Source organism: Vipera ursinii (assembly GCF_947247035.1).
Source record: "Vipera ursinii genome assembly, chromosome: 2".
Lineage (NCBI taxonomy): Eukaryota > Metazoa > Chordata > Lepidosauria > Squamata > Viperidae > Vipera > Vipera ursinii.
The window spans coordinates 161,613,134-161,638,322 of NC_139513.1; the positions used below are offsets into that span (position 1 = coordinate 161,613,134).

The 25,189-nt window shown below is 40.2% G+C and overlaps 1 protein-coding gene across 1 annotated transcript in view; it reads right to left on the minus strand.

The window, feature by feature from the left end:
- Positions 1-422: 422 nt before the first annotated feature.
- NDUFA4L2 (NDUFA4 mitochondrial complex associated like 2) overlaps positions 423-25,189 on the minus strand; it is a gene marked incomplete at its 5' end in the record, with an annotated part of 49,225 nt that continues 24,458 nt past the window's right edge. Inside the window, 2 exons of the mRNA XM_083356204.1 lie at positions 423-525; positions 832-889. Of these exons, the coding sequence (XP_083212330.1) occupies positions 469-525; positions 832-889 (115 nt within the window). The 3' untranslated portion in view covers positions 423-468. The remainder of the gene's footprint in view (positions 526-831; positions 890-25,189) is intronic.

Consider the following 25,189-nt stretch of genomic DNA (forward strand, 5'->3'; position numbering starts at 1 on the left):
GGCAGGAAATACCACACGTCAAGGTCAAGGATTTTTGTAGGAAGGGAAGGAAAAATACTGAACCAAGAAGTTTGCACAAATGGGACCAAAAAGAATGTGCTTTGTGTCACATTGTCTCTCCCTCTCTCCCCGCCCTGCACTCCTGTTTTTTTTTGTAAACAAGTTGTTGTCAGCTCAATATTTAGGGGCATTTCCCAGAGGTAGAATGGGTCACTGTGCACTTTTGATGCTGGTGGATGAGCTGCAGATGTTGATTGGTGATCTTTGCGGTTGACACCAGCAAACTGCAGAGGCAGGGAAGAACAGCTGCAAAGTTATCTTGGCTTAGACAGAAGCTTAATTGAGAAGGCTTGGAAGGCTGACATGTTCTGCTTGACAAGAGGGCAGAAGATGCGGCTGTGCCAGTGACAAGTCCAGCAACTTTCCTTCAACATGGCAGGAATAGGGAACTGACTCAATGTGACACTTTCAGCAGTCTGGACGATCCTTCTTCAGATCTTTGGAGTCCATAGTCATGGCAAATAACTAAGGAAGAAGGTATGATTCATGAACAACAAATCCTTTTCTGCACCTTGATCAGGTTACTATGGTGTGAGGGAACGAACATTTTTCCTTAAAATGCACTCCCTAAATCAGTGTGTCTCAACATCAGCAAGTTGAAGTTGAAGTTCACACATCTTCAATCTGCCGGGGTTGAAAAACACTACCTTAAATCCTCACACACTTAACTCCCAACCCTTCCTTTCCATGTCTGCCAAGGTTTTTCCAGGATTAATTATCGGACTATTAGTTTTATGCTGGGGTGCTCATTGTAGCCCTGCACCTACCTACCTTGTACTGGTCATTGGGCCCCCGATTATTCCATAATTCTTGGTTTGTCTTCTCCCAGCTGGAAAAAAAACACCAAAAAAACCAAAATGAAGTTATACTTAATGAGTGCGTCATCTGGAATTTGCAACTGAGCTGCTCCTGGCTCTGCTGCTTGTAAAGCTTTTATCCCCAGCCTGTTTTGGGAATTCTCTTGCAATGAAGATATCTTGATCAGAAAGATCATTAAGGGGACCTGGACTCACCAAACCACACACATGTTATAGTTTGAATTCATGTTGGCACTTTAAGCATTAATAAAAAGGGGCCCTAGTGTGGGCAAAATGGGTGTCATAGCTACAAGTGGTGGACTGGGACCAAGGAGACAATTATAGTCCTCACTTAATCACCATTTCTTACTGCAATCTACATCATAGGATTGTGACAATAAAACATCACTCTTTGTTCTGTGAGCTGCCCTGAAGTGTACGTGGGGGGTATAAATGTATGAATACATTTTTTTAAAGGGCGATTACTGTGAGCCCTTGTAGTTCAAATCTTCCACTTTTAAGGGGAATGAATGGTTTAGATAAAACCCACAAATATTATTCTGGCACTTTAAAAATAGCAAATTTGAAATAGTCTGATTTTTACGGACAATGGTCTGCTTTATTAGTTCCATGGATTATTATCCTGAGACAAGAGATATACTATACTGCCCATTCTTTCAGAGACTGGGACATAAACTGGATTTTAGGGGGATATAATGTTGTTTTTATTGTAAGGATTTAAAAGCTTCCTGCTATTTTAATTCTGTTGGGTTGGGTTTTTTTTAAAGGTTTTAAACTAATTGTTTTATAAAAACAGTTTATATAAGCCATTTCAGAATGATAGGAAATGGGGAATAACAAAATAAGTACATTTTTAAGACCTTGTACAATAATTAAGCCAAAACAATTGTGAAAGTTACATCCGCTGGTGGCACTGTTCATTTTTATGCAATGCTGGGTTATCTGGATGTTCTTGCAAGATTACTCCCTTTGTTTCCAAAACTATTAGTGGGCAAATATAAGAGGTAAGATGACAGCCATCAATGGAAAGGTAAAGTAGCCTTTTCTCTTTGACCCATGCTGGATGAGCATTATGGGAGTTGAATCCAATGAATTTGGAAGTTGGGTTAAAGTTTGATCGGTTCCAAGAATAAACCTTAGGCCCACCTGATTTTGCATGCTGTAATTATTTTTCCTTCCAGAATAGCCCTGAGAAACAGGATATAAATAACTTAAACTGATAAACATCTCTCAACCTGCACGAAGTTCACTTAACTATGTTTTATTCTAGCCACTCAATTTCAAATCATGGATTCTGAATCTAGCTGGCTGGCTTGAATAAAATGCAATTAAGATTAACTAGTGCCTCTAGGCAAGTTGATAAACGATGGTTAATTGAAAACAGACAGGGGAAGTTAGAGTCTCTCTGAATTGGTTTGTGGTAAAAAAAAATTGACCTTATTTCTGCTGCAGAATATGATGGTGTGTGTATCTGTGTGTGAATGGAGAATCGGCACTGGATAATACTGTATATGTATTTGCAGCCTTCTTCTCCAGCCAGCCTGCCACGTTGAGCCCACAATCACAAAAACTACATTTGTGTAATTTTCTTGGCAAGAATATATGAAATTGGTTTACTGTTGTCTCCTTACAGGATGTTTTTAGGACTTTCCAGTCTAGGTTACAGTCCTGGGATTGTCTGGTCATCTTCCATTGAGGGCTCACCAGGTCCAAGCCTGCTTAGCTGTTTGAGATCAGCCAAGATGGGCTAGCAGTAATTAATTCAGCTATTTTGAGATAAAAGGGCATGAATTTATCTGCATGAATTTATCTGCAGCCTCATGAAAAAGTCCTCAATGTCAGATTACAAAATGGCTGCTGTCAAGGCGGGTTGCCATTTATAAATGCTGCTTGTTGCAGCCCGAGTTTCCCTGGGCTTGCCTGCTACTCTGCTTGGTATAAGACCACATTTAATTTAGGGTCCTGAGTAGATTTTGAGTCAGTTACATCATTTCCAAGACCAAAAGTGCAGAACCTCAAGTGTATCTATTTCCTGGAAGATCTTCCTTCCAGGCCAATCATGTTTCCAAATAGTCAGGAATGAGGTAAAGGTGCTTTGTACCCATTTAGAAGTCTGATTTTTTTTCTTGTGATGGGAAAGCCTGGACTGGCAAGCCTCACGATTGTGTGCACCCACCTCAGCATATGGTTTTTAAAATTTGGCTGCATGTGTCAGGCCATCTCCCAAGTATCACTGTAGATGGCCTAAGAACATCCCTGGGTTGGGCCCAAGCCCTGTTACCCTCCCCTATCTAACCTTCCTTCCTTTGGAACTCCCCCACCCCACCCCTTTCTTGATAAGCACAGAAAACTGAAGCACTTGCACTGGCTTCCTTCATGCCTTTCAGTGAATGACAAACGGATACACTGGGGACTTTGGTAGGGAGGCTTATAGTCACATTCTTCATTCCAGTTTGAAAGCACAGTGCATAATAAGTCACTGTATAGATTATTGTAGTGCTCATCTGTGAGAGCCAAAAACCAGGAGCAGCATGGTAGCACCTTTTCAGAATAACAGATGTGATTAAAATGCATGAAGCTGGTACATTTTAATAAAGTTTGTTTGTCCTACCACACTCCTGCATAGGTTATAGCTATGCAATAAGGTTGCCACATACTGGAGTGGATTGCACATGAAATTGTGGCAATATGTTATTCTTCATGAAATTTGTTTCTGAGCTGGGATCGAGGAAATTGGCAATTGCATGAATTAAGTTTCTTTTTTTTCACCCAAGACTGACAAGAAGGAAGCTGTTAGATGGGCAGCTGCAAAGATCCTCTCCATCCAGCACAGATTATATATATTACAATCTCCCCCCCACCCCTTATTCATTCACTCATATGCTCCCCTCTTCACATCATCCCATATAAGGAACTCCCTTCCTTGCCAGGGCTTCTAATGTTTCTAAGAATAATTATCTAAGGCAGACATGTCAAACACAAGGCCTGGGGGCCAGATCCGGCCCATGAAGTGGTTTCATGTGGCCCGCGAAGCCATCCTGGAAACAGTGAGGGAATGGCCCCCATTGCCTTGGCCCTGGCCCAGAGACCCTCCTTCTGCCAGAGACCCCCAGATCTGTCCCACTCCTGCCCAGGCCCCCATAGGCACCCTTGATGCGGTGCTGGCCATGCCCACCCAGTAGGCCATACGCACTCTAGCCACGCCCACCCAGTAGGCCACGCCCACCCTGGCCATACCCACCTGGCCCCCTGAGGGCAACCACAATGCTGATGCGGCCCTCAATGAAATTGAGTTTGACACCCCTGATCTAAGGAGAATCCTTGAATGTACACAGGTAGTCCTCAGTTTACGACCACAACTGAGCCCAAAATTACTTTTGTTAAGTGAGTGTCGCCCCATTTTATGACATTTCTTGTCAAAATTGTTAAGTGAATCACCGCAGTTGATAAGTTAGTAACCTGGTTGTGGAGTGAGTCCCCATTGATTTTGCTTGTCAGAAGGTCGGAAAAGGGGATCACATGACTTTGCGACTTTGCAGCCGTCATGAATATGAACCAGTTGCCAAGCGTTTGAATTTTGATGACGTGATCATGGGGATGGTGCAAAGGTTGTAAGGGTGAAAAACAGTCCTAAGTCACTTTTTCCAGTGCCGTTGTAACTTTGAATGGTCACTAACCGAACCGTTGTAAGTCGAGGACTACCTGTACCTTTTCTCATTTCTCTGAGTACATTTTTACAAGGTTTGTGAACAATGAAGCGCAAGTCAGCCTACAAATATTAAAGCAAAAGGAAAGGTAGTTTCTGAGCCTTGGTAAAAGTATAAATGCTCAGATGGACAGTGACTAATATTTGTATGTTACTTATATGTAAGGGTGTAGGTCTCTACATATGTTGTATATAGTATGTTTAAATGTGTGTTATGTATGTGTACACTTTGAGAGCAAGCAACTAAATTTCATTTTTAATGTGTGCTGTTGTGCCCACAGTAAAAAAATGACAATAAAGGTTATCTACAGTATCTATCTATCTATAGTATTCTAATACTATATATTAAAAATATTGTAATGGAAGAAGAAAACAAGAGCAAAGCTAGCCTAGAACCCAGTTTACACTAGTAGACATTTAACCTCTTCCCACAATTTGTTTTCCTGTTAACCAAGACTCACAGAGGGCAACTGAAAGGCACCTCAGAGTTTCTGCTCCATGGACCTATCTTGCTGTTTTTTGGGGAGAATGGGTGAAGCAGTCCTGCCTCCCCTTCCCCCTAGCAATCTCAGACATGTCAGGGTTGTGTTGCTGCTTTGCTGCTGACACTGGCTCCGTAGTAAGTAATGCAATGAGCTAACAAGATTATGGTTGTAAGGCAGAATCTGCCAACCCTTGTTACAATCCTTTTCCTTCAACTATACTAACTGTATAAGCAATGTAGAGAGAGATTTTATTTTTTATTTTTTTTTGCCCAAAATTGCCTTTTGAGGTATAATAAATATTAGAAGTGAACAAGAACACAATTGGAAAATCATTGTCCCAAGTCACGGGAAAAAACGGGTCATTTCTGCAGGGAAGTATTTGCAAGATGGTTCAAAAAGCCCTGGCAATTAGCTCATTGCAGTCCTACCGAATGTTTAACATCATTTAAACTGAGTTTATTGCATAGTAAGCATAAAATTTACCAAATCATTCTTTTTAAAAAAATAAAATAAAAAATCATCTTGAATGCTCTTTATTGAACTCTTATTTTTCAAAGCTATATTTTAGTGAATCCTGAGCTAGTAAGAACCTCCATGCTGCTTCATTTGATATAAACGTTTAAGCCTAACAACATTCTTAACTGCAAATGTTATTTTTAAGTAATAGCCCATATTTAAGTTTTGCAAACAAGATTATGAAATAAATATTTAAAAAGGAGAAAGAATGGTTAAAGAATGTTTCTTCTAGATTTAAATTCTTAATACTTGCCCTACAATACTATGGGTACACTCCTTGATATTTCTAAAATTCTCTTAAAGCTGAGATCATGAAAGTATTCTGCTTGTTAGATGGAATATTTCATTCAAATCTAAACTTGTTAAAATTGGAGATTTCAATGTAATTGATGATCTTTTTTTGTGAGGAAAAGGATTGGGATATTGAACTTAATTTTATGTTTTGGATTGTGATAGGTTATAGTGTAAGGATGCTAGTCCCACATCAGTGATTATACAGGCAAGAAACTATTTGGGCATGTGCTTTCCATATAGTAGCCTTGAAAATTGCTTTTTGAAAGAAACCTTTCTCCCTAAGCCTTTATAGATCTTCTGTAAACTGTATTATTTGACAGTACAGGTAGTCCTTGTTTAGCTACTGCCTTTGACAGTGACCTTTTGCAGTTACAACAGTAATGAAAAAGTAACTTTGCAATCAATTGTGTTCATTTACTACAGACATGTCAAACACAAGGCCCGGGGCCGGATCCAGCCCGCAAAGTGGTTTCATGTGGCCTGCGAAGCCATCCTGGAAACAGTGAGGGAACGGCCCCCACTGCCTTGGCCCTGGCCCAGAGACCCTCCTTCTGCCAGAGACCCTCCGATGTGTCCCACTCCTGCCCAGGCCCCCATAGGCACCCTTGATGCGAATGATGTAGAGCTGGCCATGCCCACCCAGTAGGCCATATGCACTCTAGCCACGCCCACCCAGTAGGCCACGCCCACCCAGGCCATACCCACCCGGCCCCCGGAGGGCAACCGCAATGCTGATGTGGCCCTCAGTGAAATTGAGTTTGACACCCCTGATTTACTACCTTTGCAGGTCTGCAAAGCAAAGGGAAGCTGAAGGAAGATCGTAAGCACAGTTACGGTTTCACTTAGCAGTGACTTTACTTAATGACTTAGTTGCTTTCCCAATTATGGTCGCTAAACAAGGACTATCTGTACTGTATTGAATCAGGTGAGGCAATGGATTGTCTCGACTGAAGGCAGCTTTTACATGATAGATCTCTGCAGGGTACGCTCAGCATCTTAACTACTTCACCACTGTCAGCTTTATGGATTGACTCTGTCCTAGGATGTAATCATAGACAACCGAGTTTTGTGATAAGATTCCGAAAAGGTAAGTTTTAGAAACCCCAAAAGAAGCACCAATTGAGAGACAGCAGGAGTGGGAGAGATTGTAGAGAAACAATTTGGTATTTGGTAAAATGATGGCAGAAATTCTGGTGAAACTAGATTGGTTGAGCCCGTTGAGAATACTCTATTAAAGAATGAATAATTGAGGCAGGGAGAGTTGAGTGGAGCCCTGAAGGAGATTTCTACTATACTCATGTAAAATTGCCTACCACACTGGAAAAGCTAATGAAAAGTAAGAAACAGATTTATTTCTTGCCTGATACTGAAAGATGTAGCTTAGTTTCTGTTGGTAGTATAAGGTCACTCTTCTTTCTAATAAATTTCTACTCCTCTCATTTCTACTCCTCTCACCTTGTAGGGAATCTGTGAGTAATCTACCCAAGTGAATACCTTCCTAGGTGCAGTAATAGTATATTAAGAATTTACAGAGATCAGACAGGATCCCAATATGCCACTCATGAAACTGACCCTAAACATATGCATTAGGAAAAATATTTGAAAGCATAGGAGAAGGGAGAATCTCATCTGTATATTTACTATTTTTTTTAAAAAAGTATTGTATTATTGGCCTCAGTATATTACGGCAATTATTAAATGGGTTAGTAAGGTGTTCCATTGACACAGGGATAGGGGGAAACATTGCTTAAGAGATCTAAACAACAAATGTTTTCTTTGATCCTTTAAAATTTAAACGTTTTTGCTCTTATGAACTTGGCTGTACATGAAAGATAAATAAAATTCAACTTTCCAAACCTCTCTTTTCATCCTGCAGAGATCACTAAATGTCCATTATTAATAAGTGACACCTCTCATTTGTAAGATTTATATCCCACTTTTTATTTTATGAGCTCAAGGCACTTCCTGCCTTCCATTTCTGCCCACAACAACAACAACAACATTGTGAGCTAAGTCAGGCTGGGAGAAAAGGTCTAGTTCAAAGGTGTCCAGTATCATGGTATGATCAGAGTCTGAGAAGGATTCCCATTCTGGACATCTGGGCATTCCTGTTTCATTAGTCAGAAGAATGGTCTTGCTGCCAATTTGTGAGCAGGCTGTGGTTAAGAAGCTGGAAAAACCCCCCAGCTTAGCAGGATAAGAAAGAAAGTGGTTTTTCCTCTAGTGCTTGAAATTGCTGTAACCTTTCGGCAAATCTGATCAGGAACCCCTTGAAAACATCTTGCTGTCAAGAGGCAGACACCAAATAAGCTGCTGTGACTGAGAATGGATTTGAACCTAGGTCTCTCAGTGACAGTCCAACCCCTCAACCACTACGCCATGCTGCCTCTCGATACATTTCCATTCTGGTAAATGCCAGATTATATAATTACTACCTCTTTGTGCTTTTAAATTCTTTATTCATGTTCATCAATTTTATCTGAACGTGTTTTTAATTGCCCTACACCTCTGATTCATGTTGTGAAATCAGTTCTATATTGTTCAGCCATCTCCTTCCTTTTCACAAAAGTTGACGAACTTTACAGTAATGAGCACCCAACATACAGTTATGGGTTTATTTTTGCTTTCTTTTAGCTTTTTTAAAAAAAATTCGGAGATAGAAAATATAAAATGGGACATTTTTGTAACATGGAGACATAATTTACTAGGAGTTTCTGCTCTTGATTTCTGCTGGCTGGCTTCTCCTGAATCTGGCTGGCAGATTTGTCTTTTCCTCATAGTGCCATCCTTGAGGGTAGCTAAATGTGTTTCCTTGAAACAATTGTATTCTGCCTTAAATTCTCTCACTTCAACCACAAGACCATCTCAGGTTGTGTATGGGCAAGAGGGGCTGCCCCAAGTTTATTTTGAACTAAAGTAAAGATAGAGTCTATGCACACCCGTGGAATTAATACAGCAGTTAGTAGGAATCCTGATTAAGCAGGACTCATAGTGGTAGAGTTAGTTTGGTGGGGTGATTAAGGCACTAGGTTAGAAAACAGGAAACTGTGAGTTCTAGTCCTGCTTTAGGCATGAAGCAAGCTGGGTGACCTTGGGCTAGTCATTCTGTCTCAGCCCTGGAAGAAAGGCAAGGGCAAAGCACTTCCAAAATCCTACCAAGAAAACTGCAGGGACTAGTTCAGGCAGTTGCAAGGTGTCATAAATTGACAATCATAATCATGATCATAATAATGGGACCATAAAATAGAGAAAGTCATAGAAAATGAAGAAGTTAAATTGCTCTGGGACTTTATAATTCAAACAGATAGGCACCTGCCACATAACACCCCGGACTTAACAATTGTCGATAAGAAAGCCAAAAAAAATCTGGATAGTGGATGTGACAGTGCCTGGAGACAGCAGAAGAGAAGAGAAAGAACTGGAGAAGATAACAAAATACAGAGACCTACAAACAGAAATAGAATGACTGTGGCAAAGGCAAGCAAGGGTAGTACCAATAGTAAGAGGTTCCTTGGGTGCAATCCCAAAACAACTGGAGCACCACTTGCACACCATTGGCATTGACAAATTCACCATCACTCAATTGCAAAAGACATCTTTACTCGGAACAGCTCCCATCCTGTGATGATATCTATCATACCATCAAACACTCAGATCTGCCTATCCCAGGTCCTTGGCAACAACAACAACAACAACAACCCCCAGTGAGGCACTGCCTTGACGTGGTTGTGAGGCTTGTGTACTCTGAGGAAGATGAGAGCTATGCCAGAGGTTCAGCCATACTGGACAGGTCTCATCAGAGGAGTCAGACAAACAGTGTCTCTCCCATAAAAATATGGTAAGACGTAAATTTCAGAATGCCATACCAGCTCGGATGTCGCCCAGGTTAACAAGGTCTGCACTAGATATTGGAGTTTGTTTTGTTTTGTTTTTTTAAATTTATATGCCACCCTTCTCCCTAAGGGCGGCTCACAACAATAAAAGTTAAAAACATAAAATACAAGATTTAAAAAAGAATTAAACAATGAAGTAAATACATAACAACAGACCCAATAAAACCAAATTTAAAACTACAGTCAGTCCAGGCCCAATTGTTGGAACATCCATGTCTTCAGGTCACTGCGGAAGGACCAAAGGTCAGGGGCCATCTGCAGCTCCGGGGGCAGTTCGTTCCAGAGGGTCAGTGCGCCCACAGAGAAGGCTCTCCCCCTGGGGGTCGCCAGCTGGCATTGCTTAGCTGATGGCACCCTGAGGAGGCCGATTGTGGGAGCGAATCGGACGATGGGGGGGTTGATAATGGCAGCAGGTGGTCTCGCAAGTTCCTGGATATCTGGTGAAAAATGGGTTACAGGATTCAAGACTGTTGGCTGAGCAACCAGGGCCACAGCTGCAGAACTACTGGAAGAAAAGGTGTTTACCCATCACAAATACACAGTGATTGAAAACAAAGAAATAATGATCTGTTATTACAAATCAAGTCCAACAAGAAGAGGATATCTAAAACGAATGCACCAATTCTGGAAAGAACAACATCCAGAATCAGAAAGAACAGAGACTACCAGATCAACACCAATTTATAATACGAAATAAAGCATTCACAGAAACAGAATTGGACGAACTGCAAAGGTTTACCCAGGGCAAAGAAATCAAAGCCTTGCCAGAAGTAATTCAGAATGTAGAGGCAAGCCAGGGGTAGTTGGCATTGAAGGAATCCAGCAGAGATATACAACTGTTCTCATTTGGAAATCAGGCACCTCTTCCTCAGGAAGAACAAAGTCCTCTAACTAAAGAAATAAAAGAATTGAAACAAAGAATAACTGAGCATCTAGAACAGCACAAAAACAACAGAATAAGGCTGCCTTCATTGAAGCTTGTTCCAAAGAAACAGCTAGCACAAGCATTAAAAGATGCAAATACTGCAATATCAAGTATAAGCACTAATTCACTGCAGGAAACAAACCAACTAATGTACAGCACAGCTGCAGTTATAACTGAATACCTGGGATGCAAAATCAACAAAGAAGAAAAACGAACAAACAGTGCACCACAAAAATGGAAGGTTAGACTAGAAAATAAGATCAGCAAGTTAAGATCACATGCAAGCAAGCTAGAACAGATGAAAGAAAAGAAGCTGAAGAACAAGAAGACCAAAGAATACCTAATCAAGAAATACCAGTTAGAAACAAGGAAGATCAAGGAAGCACTGGAAATAATAAAGCAGCAAATAACAGCTATAGCCAGGAAAATCAGTAGATACGAAGCTCGAATTGCAAATTATAGGCAGAACCTCCAATTTCAATCCAATCAGAAACGTTTCTACCAATCCATCAATGGAGAAACAGCAATGAATCAGTCAGTACCTGACAAGGAAGAAACAGTGCAGTTCTGGAAGCAGATATGGGATAACCCAAAGAAACACAACAAGGATGCGGCTTGTTTAAAAGAGGTGGATGCAAATAAAACAGAAGTTGAAATGAAAGAACTAGTAATAACAACAAAAATGGTAGAAAAAAGAGCAAGAAGGTCAAAAATTGGTCAGCACCAGGTGAAGATGAACTGCATAGGTTTTGGTTGAAACATCTAATTGTTATATACCCACTCATTGCCAAGCAGTTCAACAATACACTACAAGGAGGAGAAATTGAAAAGTGGCTAACAACTGGGAAAACCTACCTAATAATAAAAAATCCAGCAAAAGGGGCAACACCAGGCAACTACGGGCCAATTACCTGCTTACCAACAACTTTCAAATTGCTAACTGGTGTAGTAGCTGATGCAATACAACATCATCTAGTTGAAAACAATCTCTTTCCACCCGAGCAGAAAGGAAACTGTCCCAATAGCAGAGGAACAAAAGAGCAACTCCTAATAGACAAAATGATCTTGGAAAACTGCAAGAAAAGGAAGACCAACCTGAATGTGGCATGGATTGACTACAAAAAGGCATTTGACTCTCTGCCACATGACTGGATAATCAAGTGCCTAGAAATAACAGGAGTCAGTAGAAACATCAAAACATTTGTGCAAAGATCGATGGCACAATGGAAAACACAGTAACAGGTCAATGGTGAAAGACTGGGAGAGGTTAATATCAAGAGAAGAATATTTCAAGGAGATTCATTATCACCACTACTATTTGTTATTGCACTGTTTCCTCTGTCAACAATACTGAATAACTCAGGACATGGCTATCAAACATCAAAAACATCTGCCAGACTATCCCACCTCCTTTACATGGATGATCTGAAGCTGTATGGAAAAACATCATCCGAAATAGAATTGCTGCTGAACACTGTGTGTATATATAGCCAAGATATTGCAATGGAGTTTGACTTGGACAAATGTGCCACACTTACTCTCAAACAAGGAAAAATAGGGAAAACTGAAGGAATAAAGGAATAAAGAAAATAACGAAAATTCCACGAAAATAACATTAAGAGTCTGGATGAGGAAGATTACTACAAATACTTGGGTATCCTTCAAGCTGACAACAACAAGCACACTGAAGTCAAGAAAAAGATTAGAGGTGAATACATCAAGAGAGTGAAGAAAATCTTAAATTCCAAACTCAATGGAGGAAATATCGTGAAGGCAATCGACACCTGGGCAATTCTAGTCATTAGATACACAGCTGGAATAGTGGACTGGACTCAAGCAGAACTAAAAGCAAAGGATAGGAAAACCAGAAAAATAATGACAATGAATTCATCACACAGTGACATTGACAGACTCTATCTACCAAGGCAAATAGGTGGACGTGGAATGCTGCAGGTACATCAGATGGCTGAAGAAGAAAAAATGGCTTTAGAAGAATATCTGAAGGACAATGATGAAGATGCACTGAAATTAGTATATCAGGAAGGCTTACTGACTACTGGAGAGACCAAACTGGCCTACAAGAAAGACCAAATGAAGAACAGAATAGAGGCATGGGAAGACAAAGCACTACATGGCCAGTACATTAAAAAAAATAGCTGGGAAAGCAGATAATAACAAGATTTAGCAATGGCTAAGAGCAGGAAAATTGAAGAAAGAGACCGAGGGACTAATTCTGGCTGCACAAGACCAAGCCTTAAGGACAAATGCATACAAAGTCAAAATTGAGAAGACAGCAACAGACAGTAAGTGCCGCCTATGCAAAGAAGCTGAAGAAACAGTGGATCACCTGGTAAGCTGCTACAAGAAGATCGGTGGCATGACCAAGTAGCAACAATGGTGCATTGGAAGATCTGCAAGAAATATCATTTGCCTGTAAGCAAGAACTGGTGGGATCATAAAATAGAGAAAGTCATAGAAAATGATAAAGTTAAACTGCTCTGGGACTTCAGAATTCAAACAGACAAGCAAAATAACACCCCGGACTTAACAATTGTTGATAAGAAAGATAAAAAAATCTGGATAGTGGATGTGGCAGTGCCTGGAGATAGCAGAATAGATGAGAAAGAACTGCAGTAGATAACAAAATTCAAAAACCTACAAATAGAAATAGAAAGACTGTGGCAAAGGCAAGCGAGGGTAGTACCAATAGTAATAGGCACCTTGGTGCAATCCCAAAACAACTGGCGACCACTTGAACACCATGGCACTGACAAATTCGCCATTAGTCAATTGCAAAAGGCGGCCTTACTAGGAACTGCTTCCATCCTGCGACAATATCTGTCATACCATCAAACATCCACATCTGCCTATCCCAGGTCCTTGGTAAGGACTTGATAGGTAGACAAAATGCCAAATCCAGTCTGAACATCTGGCTGACTGTGCTATTATTATTATTATTATTATTATTATTATTATTATTATTATTATTATTATTATTATTATTATTATTTCAGTCTTAACAATTGTTAATAAGAAAGACAAAAAAATCCTCTGGATTGTGCACTTTGTAATACCTGAAGACAGAGAAGAGAAACAACTAGAAGAAATCACAAAATGTAAAAGACCTGCATATAGAACAATTGAGGCAAAAGAAAGCAAAGATAGTGCCTTGGGTGCAATCCCAAAACATCTGGAGCATCACTTGAACACCCCAAGTGGCATTGAAAATCAACATCAGTTGACTGCAAAAAAAAAACCAGCTTTACGTGGAAGGCCTTACGTCCTGTGATGATACCTTTAACACCATCAAACATCCACATATGCCCATCCCAGGTCCTTGGGAAGGAGTCAGTAACTGGATAAAAAAGGCCAATTCCAGTCTAAAGAGCTGATTAGGCAATCCACCATAACAATGATAGTGGTTTGTAGATACCAAATGTATCAGTGAAGTAGACACGTTCTTTCCCTCTCCAGATATGAATTGTGGGACTTATATGGGGATAACAAATGCAAGGGAGACGAAAGGATAGGATGAAAGGGTATGTTTCTGCTCCTTGTTCCACCCCTGTGCTACACTTGTGAGAATTTCATAACTCCATGAAACATTACCTTTTCAAATGCTATAAATCTGACCTCCTTCCTGTTCTATATCTTCTCAAATACAATGGTAAACACATCCAATGCAATGAACACATATATTCTGTGAACCAAGGCAATGCATGGAGATAAGGAATTCACTATATGCGTATATATGCTTAGGAATAAATGTGCAAAAATATATTAAAGGGTGCTCAGTCCTTCTGGTTACCGGCTCTTTTAGCCAAGTAAGGTATAGACTTGACAAATACATTTTAATGCATATTTATCTGTCAGGCAATAATCAGAGATTGTGGTAAGGTGCCCAGAGGGGAAATAACCTGCATCTTTCCATTTAAATTAGTATCCAGGACAAGGGATGGAAACCTCACTGTCAGATGCAGCCTTCTTTTCTTTGAATGAGGCTGAATTAACTCTTCCCAGGTCAGGGTTGAAACTATACCACCTTTCCCAATGCAACACAATTGTAAAGAAGAACAATAGGGAAAATTGAAGCGGCTGAGTGCGAAGAAGCAGCTGGATTTCCTCCAGAATTTAGACTCAAAAGCCCTGAGCCATAATGATAAAGATGGCAGCTGTTTCTATCCACTTGTTACTCACTTATTATTAGCAGGCATCTCTTCTCCCCCCCTCCAAGGAGTACACAGAGATTAAAACTTAGGAACATCTCTGCTCAAGGAAAAAAGAAATGGGAGTAGAATCCCCCCCCCTCAAATAATCATCACATCAGTGAGGTAAGATCAGAAGGAGAATAGAGGCACACTGAAGTTTATCAACTGAGCTTCCTGCAAGACTAAGGGGCTCATTCACCTATCCATTCATCTGATTTATGTCCCATCATTCATTTAGGAGTTCAAAACACTCCTCTGAGTCTATTTTGATGGTGTAGTCCAGGGGTAGGCAACCTTGGCTCAGGAATTCTGGGAGTTGAAGTCCACGAGTCATGAAAGAGCCAAGGTTGCCTACCTCTGGTGTAGTCCATCATCTTTCATTCAAGGTGCTGCTTTCTCCTATTTTTCCCCCCTACCACAATCCTAAAGGTTGTTCTGGTCCAGAATCAGCCTGTGAGCTTATGGGACAGAGGGCCAATTGAGTTTCTATTTACTGAGCATTCTTTTTACAGATCAATTTGTATTTCTTCTCTCTGTCTTTCGATTTTGCTTCCTTGGATTACTTAAAAATCATGTCAGTTCCCATCAAAAGATGAGATGTCATCATGACGTCATGATCTTGCAGCTTTCTCCACAACTGCAACCATGGTTGTAGGTTGCGATGTAGAATGTGAGAAGAGAGACTTCCTTGAGGCCTGAGGCTGTGGGTGACAGAAAGGTAAAGCAAGACCCTGGCATGGTGCAACCTGCTTGCATACGTAGGGAAAATCAGGGCCCAAAAGAGCCGCCTCAAACCACAAGATGAGCAGCATATACTAAATAAATAAATAAATAAATAAATAAATAAATAAATAAATAAATAAATAAATAAATAAATAAATAAATAAATAAAAGAGCAAGCAAGCAAGCTAGCAGGAATTGGCAACAAGATTAAGTTACCCTTATAAAATTACCGGTGAGCATTGTTAGAAGAGACTGGGATGAAAGTTCCCAAGAATCTTCTCAGGTCTTTTGGATGGAGCTCCAGCTCCACCAATAACAAAATTGTGGATTTGTGGCAAGTTAAACCACAGCTGAATTAAGTTTGGCTGCCTAAGGAAGATCAGGTAGGAAAGCCATCCAGTGGTGGATCAATGCAAAGACTAAATGAAGAAGAGCGCATAGTAATTTCAGATAACCCACTGGGGACTTTTCTTCTGAAGTCTCCAGTGCTGGCTGGTCCAAATGTAGCTTACTACCTCTTGCTAAGATTGAGCCTGAGTCTGTTCCTTTCCACCCAGGCCCACAGCCACATTACGGTAGGATTAGCATTACATGATGTGGGATTCAACCACATCACTTTGTTGGCCTGGAGTTAAAATAAATAGCTGAGTATTTTCAGCATACCGGTGATGCTTTACTTCACACTACAGATGAACGTCCCCAGTAGTCTCATGTAGATGTTAAATAAGAAGGGGGAAAGAGTAGAGCCCTCTGGCACCCCATACCTCAGGAGACTTGGCCACAGAGAAAGAAGGAAGCCTATTGCAATACAATACCAGTTACTTTTAATCTGTATAGACCAGGGGTGTCAAACTCAATTTCATTGAGGGCCGCATCAGCATTGCGGTTGCCCTCAGGGGGCCGGGTGGGCGTGGCCTGGGTGGGCGTGGCTAGAGTGTGTATGGCCTACTGGGTGGGCGTGGCCAGCTCTACATCGTTCGCATCAAGGGTGCCTATGGGGGCCTGGGCAGGAATGGGACAGATCTGATGGTCTCTGGCAAAAGGAGGGTCTCTGGGCCAGGGCCAAGGCAGTGGGGGCCATTCCCTCACTGTTTCCAGGATGGCTTCGCGGGCCACATGAAACCACTTCGTGGGCCGGATCTGGCCCCCGGGCCTTGTGTTTGACATGTCTGGTATAGACAGCCCAGAAGGATACCATAATTGGTGGACTTGAAAGCTGCTGAGAAATCAAGCCAAGCCAAGCCAGGACAGTTGCACTACCCCCATCCCAGCTTCATCAGAGGTCATCAACAAGCATGACCAATACTACCTCAATTCTATGTTCCAACTGACCACCTCCTCAACATCCTTTCCTAGAAAAGGAAGGTTGAAGATTCAATGAAAGTTACGCAGAACTGTTGGGTTCAGTAATGGCTTCTTAAGGAGACTGTATATGAAATTAATACAGCCTGACTGGTGGCAATCCCTCTGTGTTCATTCTGAATCAGAAACCACTTGGCTTTCTTGCCTAAGGCTGATGATGAGGGGCATATGATTTAAAATAGTCCAGGCCAATCTATATATAAAATTTTACTTTAGAATTTTAGCCATCTTGGTTGTTGGCATTTCTTGCCTGCTTTACTTTTGGCAGGTGTCAGAAATGAAACCTCATCAAACTCAACTGTCAAATGGTAAAACTGTGGTGTATCTTCTGTCAAATACTGACAAAATACCCAGAATATGTCAGTGATAATCACTTATAAATAGCATCATATTGTTTTTTATCCTGACCTTTCCACAACAGGTTCATGGTGGCTGAGATGATCCCCTCTTTTCTTTACAGGAGCACTAGCAGAAGAACTTACAAAAAATGTATACAATTGGTGGAAAATAGGAGGAAGCGCTATGTACACTGCCCCGAATTCCAGAAAGAAAGGTGGGATATAAAATCAACCAATCAATCTGGGAGTGTGTGAGCTGTATTCACCACTCCCCCCTGCTATTCTCTGGGTCGGTTGGAAAATTGGCATTAGCCCCAGATTTCAGAGCAGTATTTCTCAACCTTACCAACTTTACGATGAGTAGACTTCAACTTTGAGAGTTCTGGAAGTTGAAGTCCACTCATCTTAAAGTTGCTGAGGTTGGGAAACATTGTTTTAGAATCTTCTATTCAGCAGAGAACTTTTTGGTGTGACAGGGTGCTGGAGTAGAAGCTGGGACACCATGAGTTCTAGTCGTCTCTTAGAAATGGATGTTAACTGAGTGACTCCGAGCTGGCCATGGTGCCTCCTAATAATTAGCTAAGACAGGGGTGTCAAACCCAATTTCATTGAGGGCCGCATCAGCATTGCGGTTGCGCTCAGGGGGCCGGGTGGGTATGGCCAGGGTGGGTGTGGCTAGAGTGGGTATGGCCTACTGGGTGGGCGTGGCCAGCTCTACATCGTTCGCATCAAGGGTGCCTATGGGGGCCTGGGCAGGAGTGGGACAGATCTGAGGGTCTCTGGCAGAAGGAGGGTCTCTGGGCCAGGGCCAAGGCAGTGGGGGCCCTTCCCTCACTGTTTCCAGGATGGCTTCGCGGGCCGCATGAAACCACTTTGCGGGCCGCATCCGGCCCCCGGGCCTTGTGTTTGACATGTCTGAGCTAAGAGGTCATTGGGGCTTTCTATTATTCCAGCCCCGGCATCCTTCTTCTATGAGGGACAGGTTTTATGCAAAACGAAATTCTCTGCCCTATGGTCACAAAAACTGCTGGGAGAATGAAGATATTTATGTGTGTAAAGCCAAAAAGATGGAATTAAGATTTCAAAATCAACACTAAAAAACTAATAGCAAGAAAGATTCCTTGTGAATCCAGTAGCTGTGAGAATGAGCTGTTGGGGAGAACATCAGGCACCCAAGCCACAGAGACCTTCAATTGTTTGCATAGTAGTTTCAGAGGGAGAAAAGTTTGTACAATCCCTTGGAGAAGCAACCACATTTGCCCTCAGCCCTTCAACCACATTTGAAAAGCCCATACATCGGAAACTTGACATCATGCATATGCCCTCTATTCAAGATTATTTGATCCCATGCAGATATATGTATCTGCCTGTCAGATATATTTTATTCTCCCATCTCTATGTGCCAGGCTCTTGAAAAATCTTTTTAGTCCCTGCAGTGCGCTAGGCTACTAATCTTATAGGCCAGCATTATTCTAGCTTCAAAACAAATATAATATTAGTCAGCTAAAAGTTGCCCTCGTAGCTCTAAATTCCTCTGGGATTATCTTTCATGCTCAAGTTCAAAGTGTTTTTTTTCTAAGTTGCTTACATCAGGTAACTATTTGTCCACATACACAGGGTGCACCTGAAGTTAAGCTGCATAGATAATTTATCATATAAATTATGTTAAATGTTGAATAAATGGTTGCTATTTATTTATTTATTTATTTATTTATTTATTTATTTATTTATTTATTTATTTATGTCCTGCTCTACTGTTGTTATAAATAACTCATGGTGGTGAACACACACCCAATACTCCTTTCTCTTCCCATTTTCCCCACAACAACAACTGTGTGAGATGGGTTGGGCTGAGAGAGGCTGACTAGCCCAGAGTCACCCAGCCTAAAGTCATGCCTAAAGTGGAACTAGAACTCACAATCTCCTGGCTTCTAGCCTGGTGCCTTAATCACTTTTTCTTCTTAACACATCCATACTCATTTGACACCTGACACCTGACCTTTGAACATTTCTAAGTGACTTTTTCTCTGAAAAAAATTAATTAAGAAAACGTATTGTGATTATGGAGCCTGACTTATGGTGCATCCTGCATATGTCTCAGTTGAACAAGCATCTCTTCAATTTCTCTTCAATTGTCAATAATCTCATCCATATGCTTTACATTCCCATGCACCATGGTGGCACAGTGGTTAGAATGCAGTATTGCAGGCTAACTCACTGCTCATTCTCTAGGACAGGAGTCTTCAAACTCGGCCCTTTTATGACTCATGGACTTCATCTCCCAGAATTCCTCAGCCAGTATGCCTGGCTGAGGAATTCTGGGAGTTGAAGTCCATGAGTCATAAAAGGGCCGAGTTTGAAGACCCCTGCTCTAGGAGTTCGATCCTGACTGGCTCAAGATTGACTCGGCTTTCCATCCTTCCGAAGTTGGTAAAATGAGGACCCAGATTATTGGGGGCAATATGCTGACTCTGTAAACTGCTTAAGAGGGCTATAAAGTACTGTGAAGCGGTATATAAGTCTAAGAGCTATTGCTATTGCTAATGATGTATGTCAAGATTTATCAGGTGCCAAAGTCTGTTATACAGGTGGTCCTTAGTTAACAATTGCAACTGGGACCAGAGTTTCCATTGCTAAGTTACACGATTGTAAAGTGCAATGTCACATGGCCATGCCACTTTGTGAGGGCAGTTCTGGCACTTCCAGTTGCAATTGTTAAGCAAATCTGGCACTGTCATTAAATGCAACAACATGTGGTCCTACTTTGCTTGTAGGAAACCAGCAAGAAGATTGCAAATGGTGATCATATTACAATATGAGATGCTAACTAATCAATTAAAACTAATCAGTTAAGATACTATCAATATTAATTTTAAGTATCCAAGTGTCTTATGCACTAGTCATTGGCTAAAATAAAGGTTCTATTCTATTCTACAAAGGTTTTCACAATTCATTGTGCAGTTGTGAGTCAGAATCTTTCTACTTCTACATATTAAGTACTTAGTTTCGCCCAGGTTCGCCTGGTGCGCCAGTTGCGGCCCTATCTAAGCCGGGATGATCTATGCACGGTCACTCATGCGCTCGTGACCTCTCGACTAGACTACTGCAACGCTCTCTACATGGGGCTGCCCTTGAGGACCACCCGGAAGCTCCAACTGGTACAGAATGCAGCCGCGAGAGTTGTGTTGGGAGTCTCCCGATACTCCCACGTTACACCTCTGCTCCGCGAGCTGCATTGGTTACCGGTTGCCTTCTGGGTGAGATTCAAGCTACTAGTAATGGTATTCAAAGCCCTACATGGCAGGGGTCCGGAGTACCTGAGGGAACACCTGCTGCCGGCATCGACTTCCCTCCGCCCTGTGCGTTCCCACAGAGAGGGCCTCCTCAGGGTGCCACCGGTCAGAGAATGTCGACTGGTGGCCCCCAGGGGGAGATCCTTCTCTGTGGGCGCCCCGGAGCTATGGAATCAGCTACCGGTTGAGCTTCGGACGGCGCCCAACCTTCGCTCCTTTCGCCACGACCTAAAAACATACTTTTTTGAACAAGCTGGCCTGGCCTGATGAAGGGATTGGGGGGGGGGTTGTTATGGTTATTTTATTGGGTTTTAAAGATGTATTTTAGTATGTGGGCATTTATTTAATCTTGTTTTAACTTTTGTAATCTGTATTTTTATTCTTGCCCTGTTCACCGCCCTGAGTCCTTCGGGAGAAGGGCGGTATAGAAATAGTATTAAAATAAAAATAAATAAATAAAATATGATAAAGTCTATAGAAATCTATGGAAATTTGTAGGGTTTACTGGGGTTTGATTTCTTTTAACTAGTTCAGAATAATTACCTCAAAGGAAAAAAATCTTTAAAGATGTAAAATATTCCAAATTAATGTTATTTCACATTAATGTTGTTATAAATTGAGGGTTAAAAATCAGAAAGAGTTTATGGAAAAGACAATTGTTGTGAAACTGAAAAAAGCTGATATACTGTATGTACTTAGATTCCTATGTTAATATCTTTAAACAGGTTAATAAATAATTAAGAACATTTTCATGGGATGGATAAACACAAACTAAATTGCAATTCACATATGATGACAGGGATTTTAACTTTATTTTTATTACTGGGCATATATTTCAAATTTTATTTCTCAAAGGAATTCAAGCGATCAAACTGAGAAAACATTATATGGACAATTAAGTGATTATATGTTCTTTCTGATATCTTTTCAGGGACTTTTTTAGTTGGAACTCGCTTGCATTTCCAGCTCTAGACTATAAAATATGTTTGAATAATGTTGGGCTGAAGTTTTAATATTGACCCTTATTATCATCATAAATTTTCACTCTGGGATAATCCCAGTTTGAAAATAGCATGTCCTTTTTTTCTTTTTGGGAGTTTATGATCTACTAGGAGTATTAATATGCACCTGCTTATTACCTATAAATTTTTAAACCTTTCAAAATATTATTAGGGGAATAAGTATTGTCCAGAACTTTGGAATGGCTATATGTTCAATTAAATGTCTTTTTGCGAATTCAAAATCTGTTGTGTTTTTATAGTCATTAAAGAGTATTACTAAGTCAGATTAATATCTGGCAGGATATCTCTGAAGGCCTTAGAAAAGATATTCAAATTTGATGTGTCTATAGTTACAAGAATCAGAATTGCACAATTGTGTATTCCCATGACACTCTGTGGAGGTTTAAAGTAGCAGGATGGGAAGACTATTGATGTCTTTGAACATTGGTGTTGCAGAAGTCTCCTGATAATAATTTGGATAGTCACGAATCAAGTGGATGGATCATCAAATAAATCAACCTAGAATTCTCACTTAAGGCACAAATGACTAGGTTGAAATTAGCCTCCTCAGAAACCTTATGCAAAAACCCAGCTCTCTGGAAATGGCTCTAATGGTGGGAAAAGTGGAAGGAAAGAGAAGATGACTAACAGTAAGAGGGATGGAGTCAATTATTGTGGCAATTAGTGCACTTTTGGAAGACTTGAAAGAACAGGTTAGGATATGGGTTCATGGAGAATATGTATATGGTCACCAAAAGTTGAAAATGACCATCCATCCATCCATCCATCCATCCATCCATCCATCCATCCATCCAATCATCACTACGATGGTTATCAGATTTACATGCAAAAGTTGGAATATTCCTTATTAATAAATCAATGGTTTGTCTTAAAGAATTTATTGTCAGTTTCATACTGAATGTATAATACGACACATATAAACTACACACTTGCCCCATAATTGTTCAATTTAGTTTAATATTCATAAATTTGTTTATATATTTTTGGATTAAAATATATTATGGTGAATTATGATTTTGAATTATATAGCAAATATCGAATTTTTCAATATATGAACGACTTTGGATTAATGAAAATGGAGTATAGCAGATAGAATGATTATGATATAAAGAAAAGGCAGTGTCATATTGGGCTTACAATCTTGGAGTTTTGATATGTGTTTCCTCCCTACTTATGAATTGGTTTTCTACTGATCTTATGAAATATTACTGTGTGCCAAGATTTAATGCTGTAAAAAATACTTTTTTTCCTGTTGTCTGATAACATTTTGGGTTTTTGGTTTTCTCTTTTTATTATTTTTCTTTCTATCTCTTTCTCTATATTAAAGCAAATAAAAATCTTAGGAGAAAAAGGACATTATCAACTTTAATATTGGTTGTCTGGACTGCCACTTATGATACTTCTGCTGAGATGGGAATACCGATTCCAAGCATTCTAGAAGCTATTAACCAATCTTCGTACCTATTTTTACCACTGTTGGAGGTTACTTACAGTTTGTGTGTGGTGGAACTAGTTCTCAATGTCCATTCTAAGGCATTAAGGCATGTCCAAATGCTGTTTCATGTTTATGCTGCAGTGCAGAATTGCAACTTGTAAGCAGAGTTCTGTTGACATGTAGTTGACAACTAAATGTCCAGAATGGAAGCAAAGCCAGCTAGAACCATGTTTAGAGAATTCCTTATTCATTATCCTGAAGTTGAGAATTGGAGTGCCTAAATATAAAACCAATATGCTCAAGTGGAGATTCTTAGCAAATAACAACATGCTGTGTGAATGTGGAGAGACAACAGAGCCCAGCCCACCTGCTGGTATGTCAGCTACTACCACAAACATGTACTGGTAATGACTTATTTTTAGCCAAACGACAAATCCAAAAAAGTTGGCTTCCTTCTGGCAGTTTAAAATTTGATCTACACACGAAAGAAGACATTTTGAGGAATCCTTTGTCTTCCATTGAAGAGGTTATTTGTTGTCATCCAGAATACTGCATATTCCAGATATATCCCAACATATTCCAGGCATGTTTTCCTGGGAAGGAGGGGGGCTGTTCTGCTAAGCAGTACAATTATTTTATTCCTTGCAACCAATTTGCTTTCTGCCAATATAACAAAGAGTGCATAGCCTGAAGAAGCTTGTTGCCAATTTTTTTTAAATACATATTGTATTTATTGACTAAGGCGCAAACATCTCTCGCTATCAACCATCCAAGATCAAACCTTTGAGCTTATGCAGCATTGCATTTGAAGTTTGCATTGTTACTGAACTTTCTCCTCCTTTTATTTCCTATGAAACAGTAAGGTTCAGGCATCAAGATGTAGACATCATAATCCAAAGGTGAGATGGGACTAACTATGGACTTCATTTGCAGCATTTAGTGACAAATCTCACCCCGACTGGTTGCAATCTTATGCATTCTATCAGAGTAGAGGCTTTCAACTGCTACCCTCTCTTATTGTTGTCTCTGTCACTTCCACAGAAGTGTTCAATGTGTTTAGAGCATCCTCCTCGTGGATATCAAATAAGACAAAGAGTTATATTCTTCTGGCATCCATACTTCTTCAACATATAAGACTACTTCTTGTATTACGTTCTGACTAGTACATTTTGAAACCAGAACTCCTACTTTGACCTTCACCACAATTTGTGCATTTTCTTATGACATCAGTCAATTATTTTTTCTCTGTCATGCTTTGAGCTACAGAGAGAAACCTTGAAAGACTCAGAAAAATCTGGATGTAGTATTTGGTTTGTTACTGCCACAATTAGCATATTTGATCATTGTTTTGTAATGATTAAAGAGATGTGTGAGGATGGAAGGAAAACAGCTGAAGCATTTTTTAATGTCATTGTTTGCATTTTTCTGCAGATTTTCCCCCCTAAGTTCCCTCCTGGTACTTCCTTAGAAAATACCATTGATTGTCTAAAGGACCTTATCTGTCTATAATGCTTATCTTTCTGCTAGATTTGGGGTTGACAAAATAAATATAGTTAATAAGATAATAAATTGAATTATAATAAAAATATAAAGATACAGTTAATGTTATGCAGAAATTTGTGAGCCATTATATTATCATATCCTTTGTAGTTATCATCTCAAATGTGAAGCTTGGATCTTTTTTTGTCTTGACTAGGTCATGGATAAACTTTTAAAATAAATCAGGAAAGCCAACTTGTTCTTTCTCTTTGTACTTTGAATCTTGTGTAACCTTTTTTCATGAGGTCCATGGAATGATTTTTTTTAATTACAGAATTTACTCCAAAAACTGTTTCCAGGTAACAGAGATATAAAAACATAAATCAATCTTGTACATCATCAAGCTCACTTACCTCATAATACCAGTAGATGTAGACTTACAGTGCTTTAAAGCCCTCTCTGAGCAGTTTACAGAACCAGCATATTGCCCCCAACAATCTGGGTCATCATTTTACTGACCTTGGAAGGATGGAAGGTTGAGTCAACCTTGAGCCGGTCAGAATAATATCTTTGTTAAAGATCTTAGGAAAACTATTTTCTTGAAGAATGCCTGTTCTATAGTTTCTGGGCTG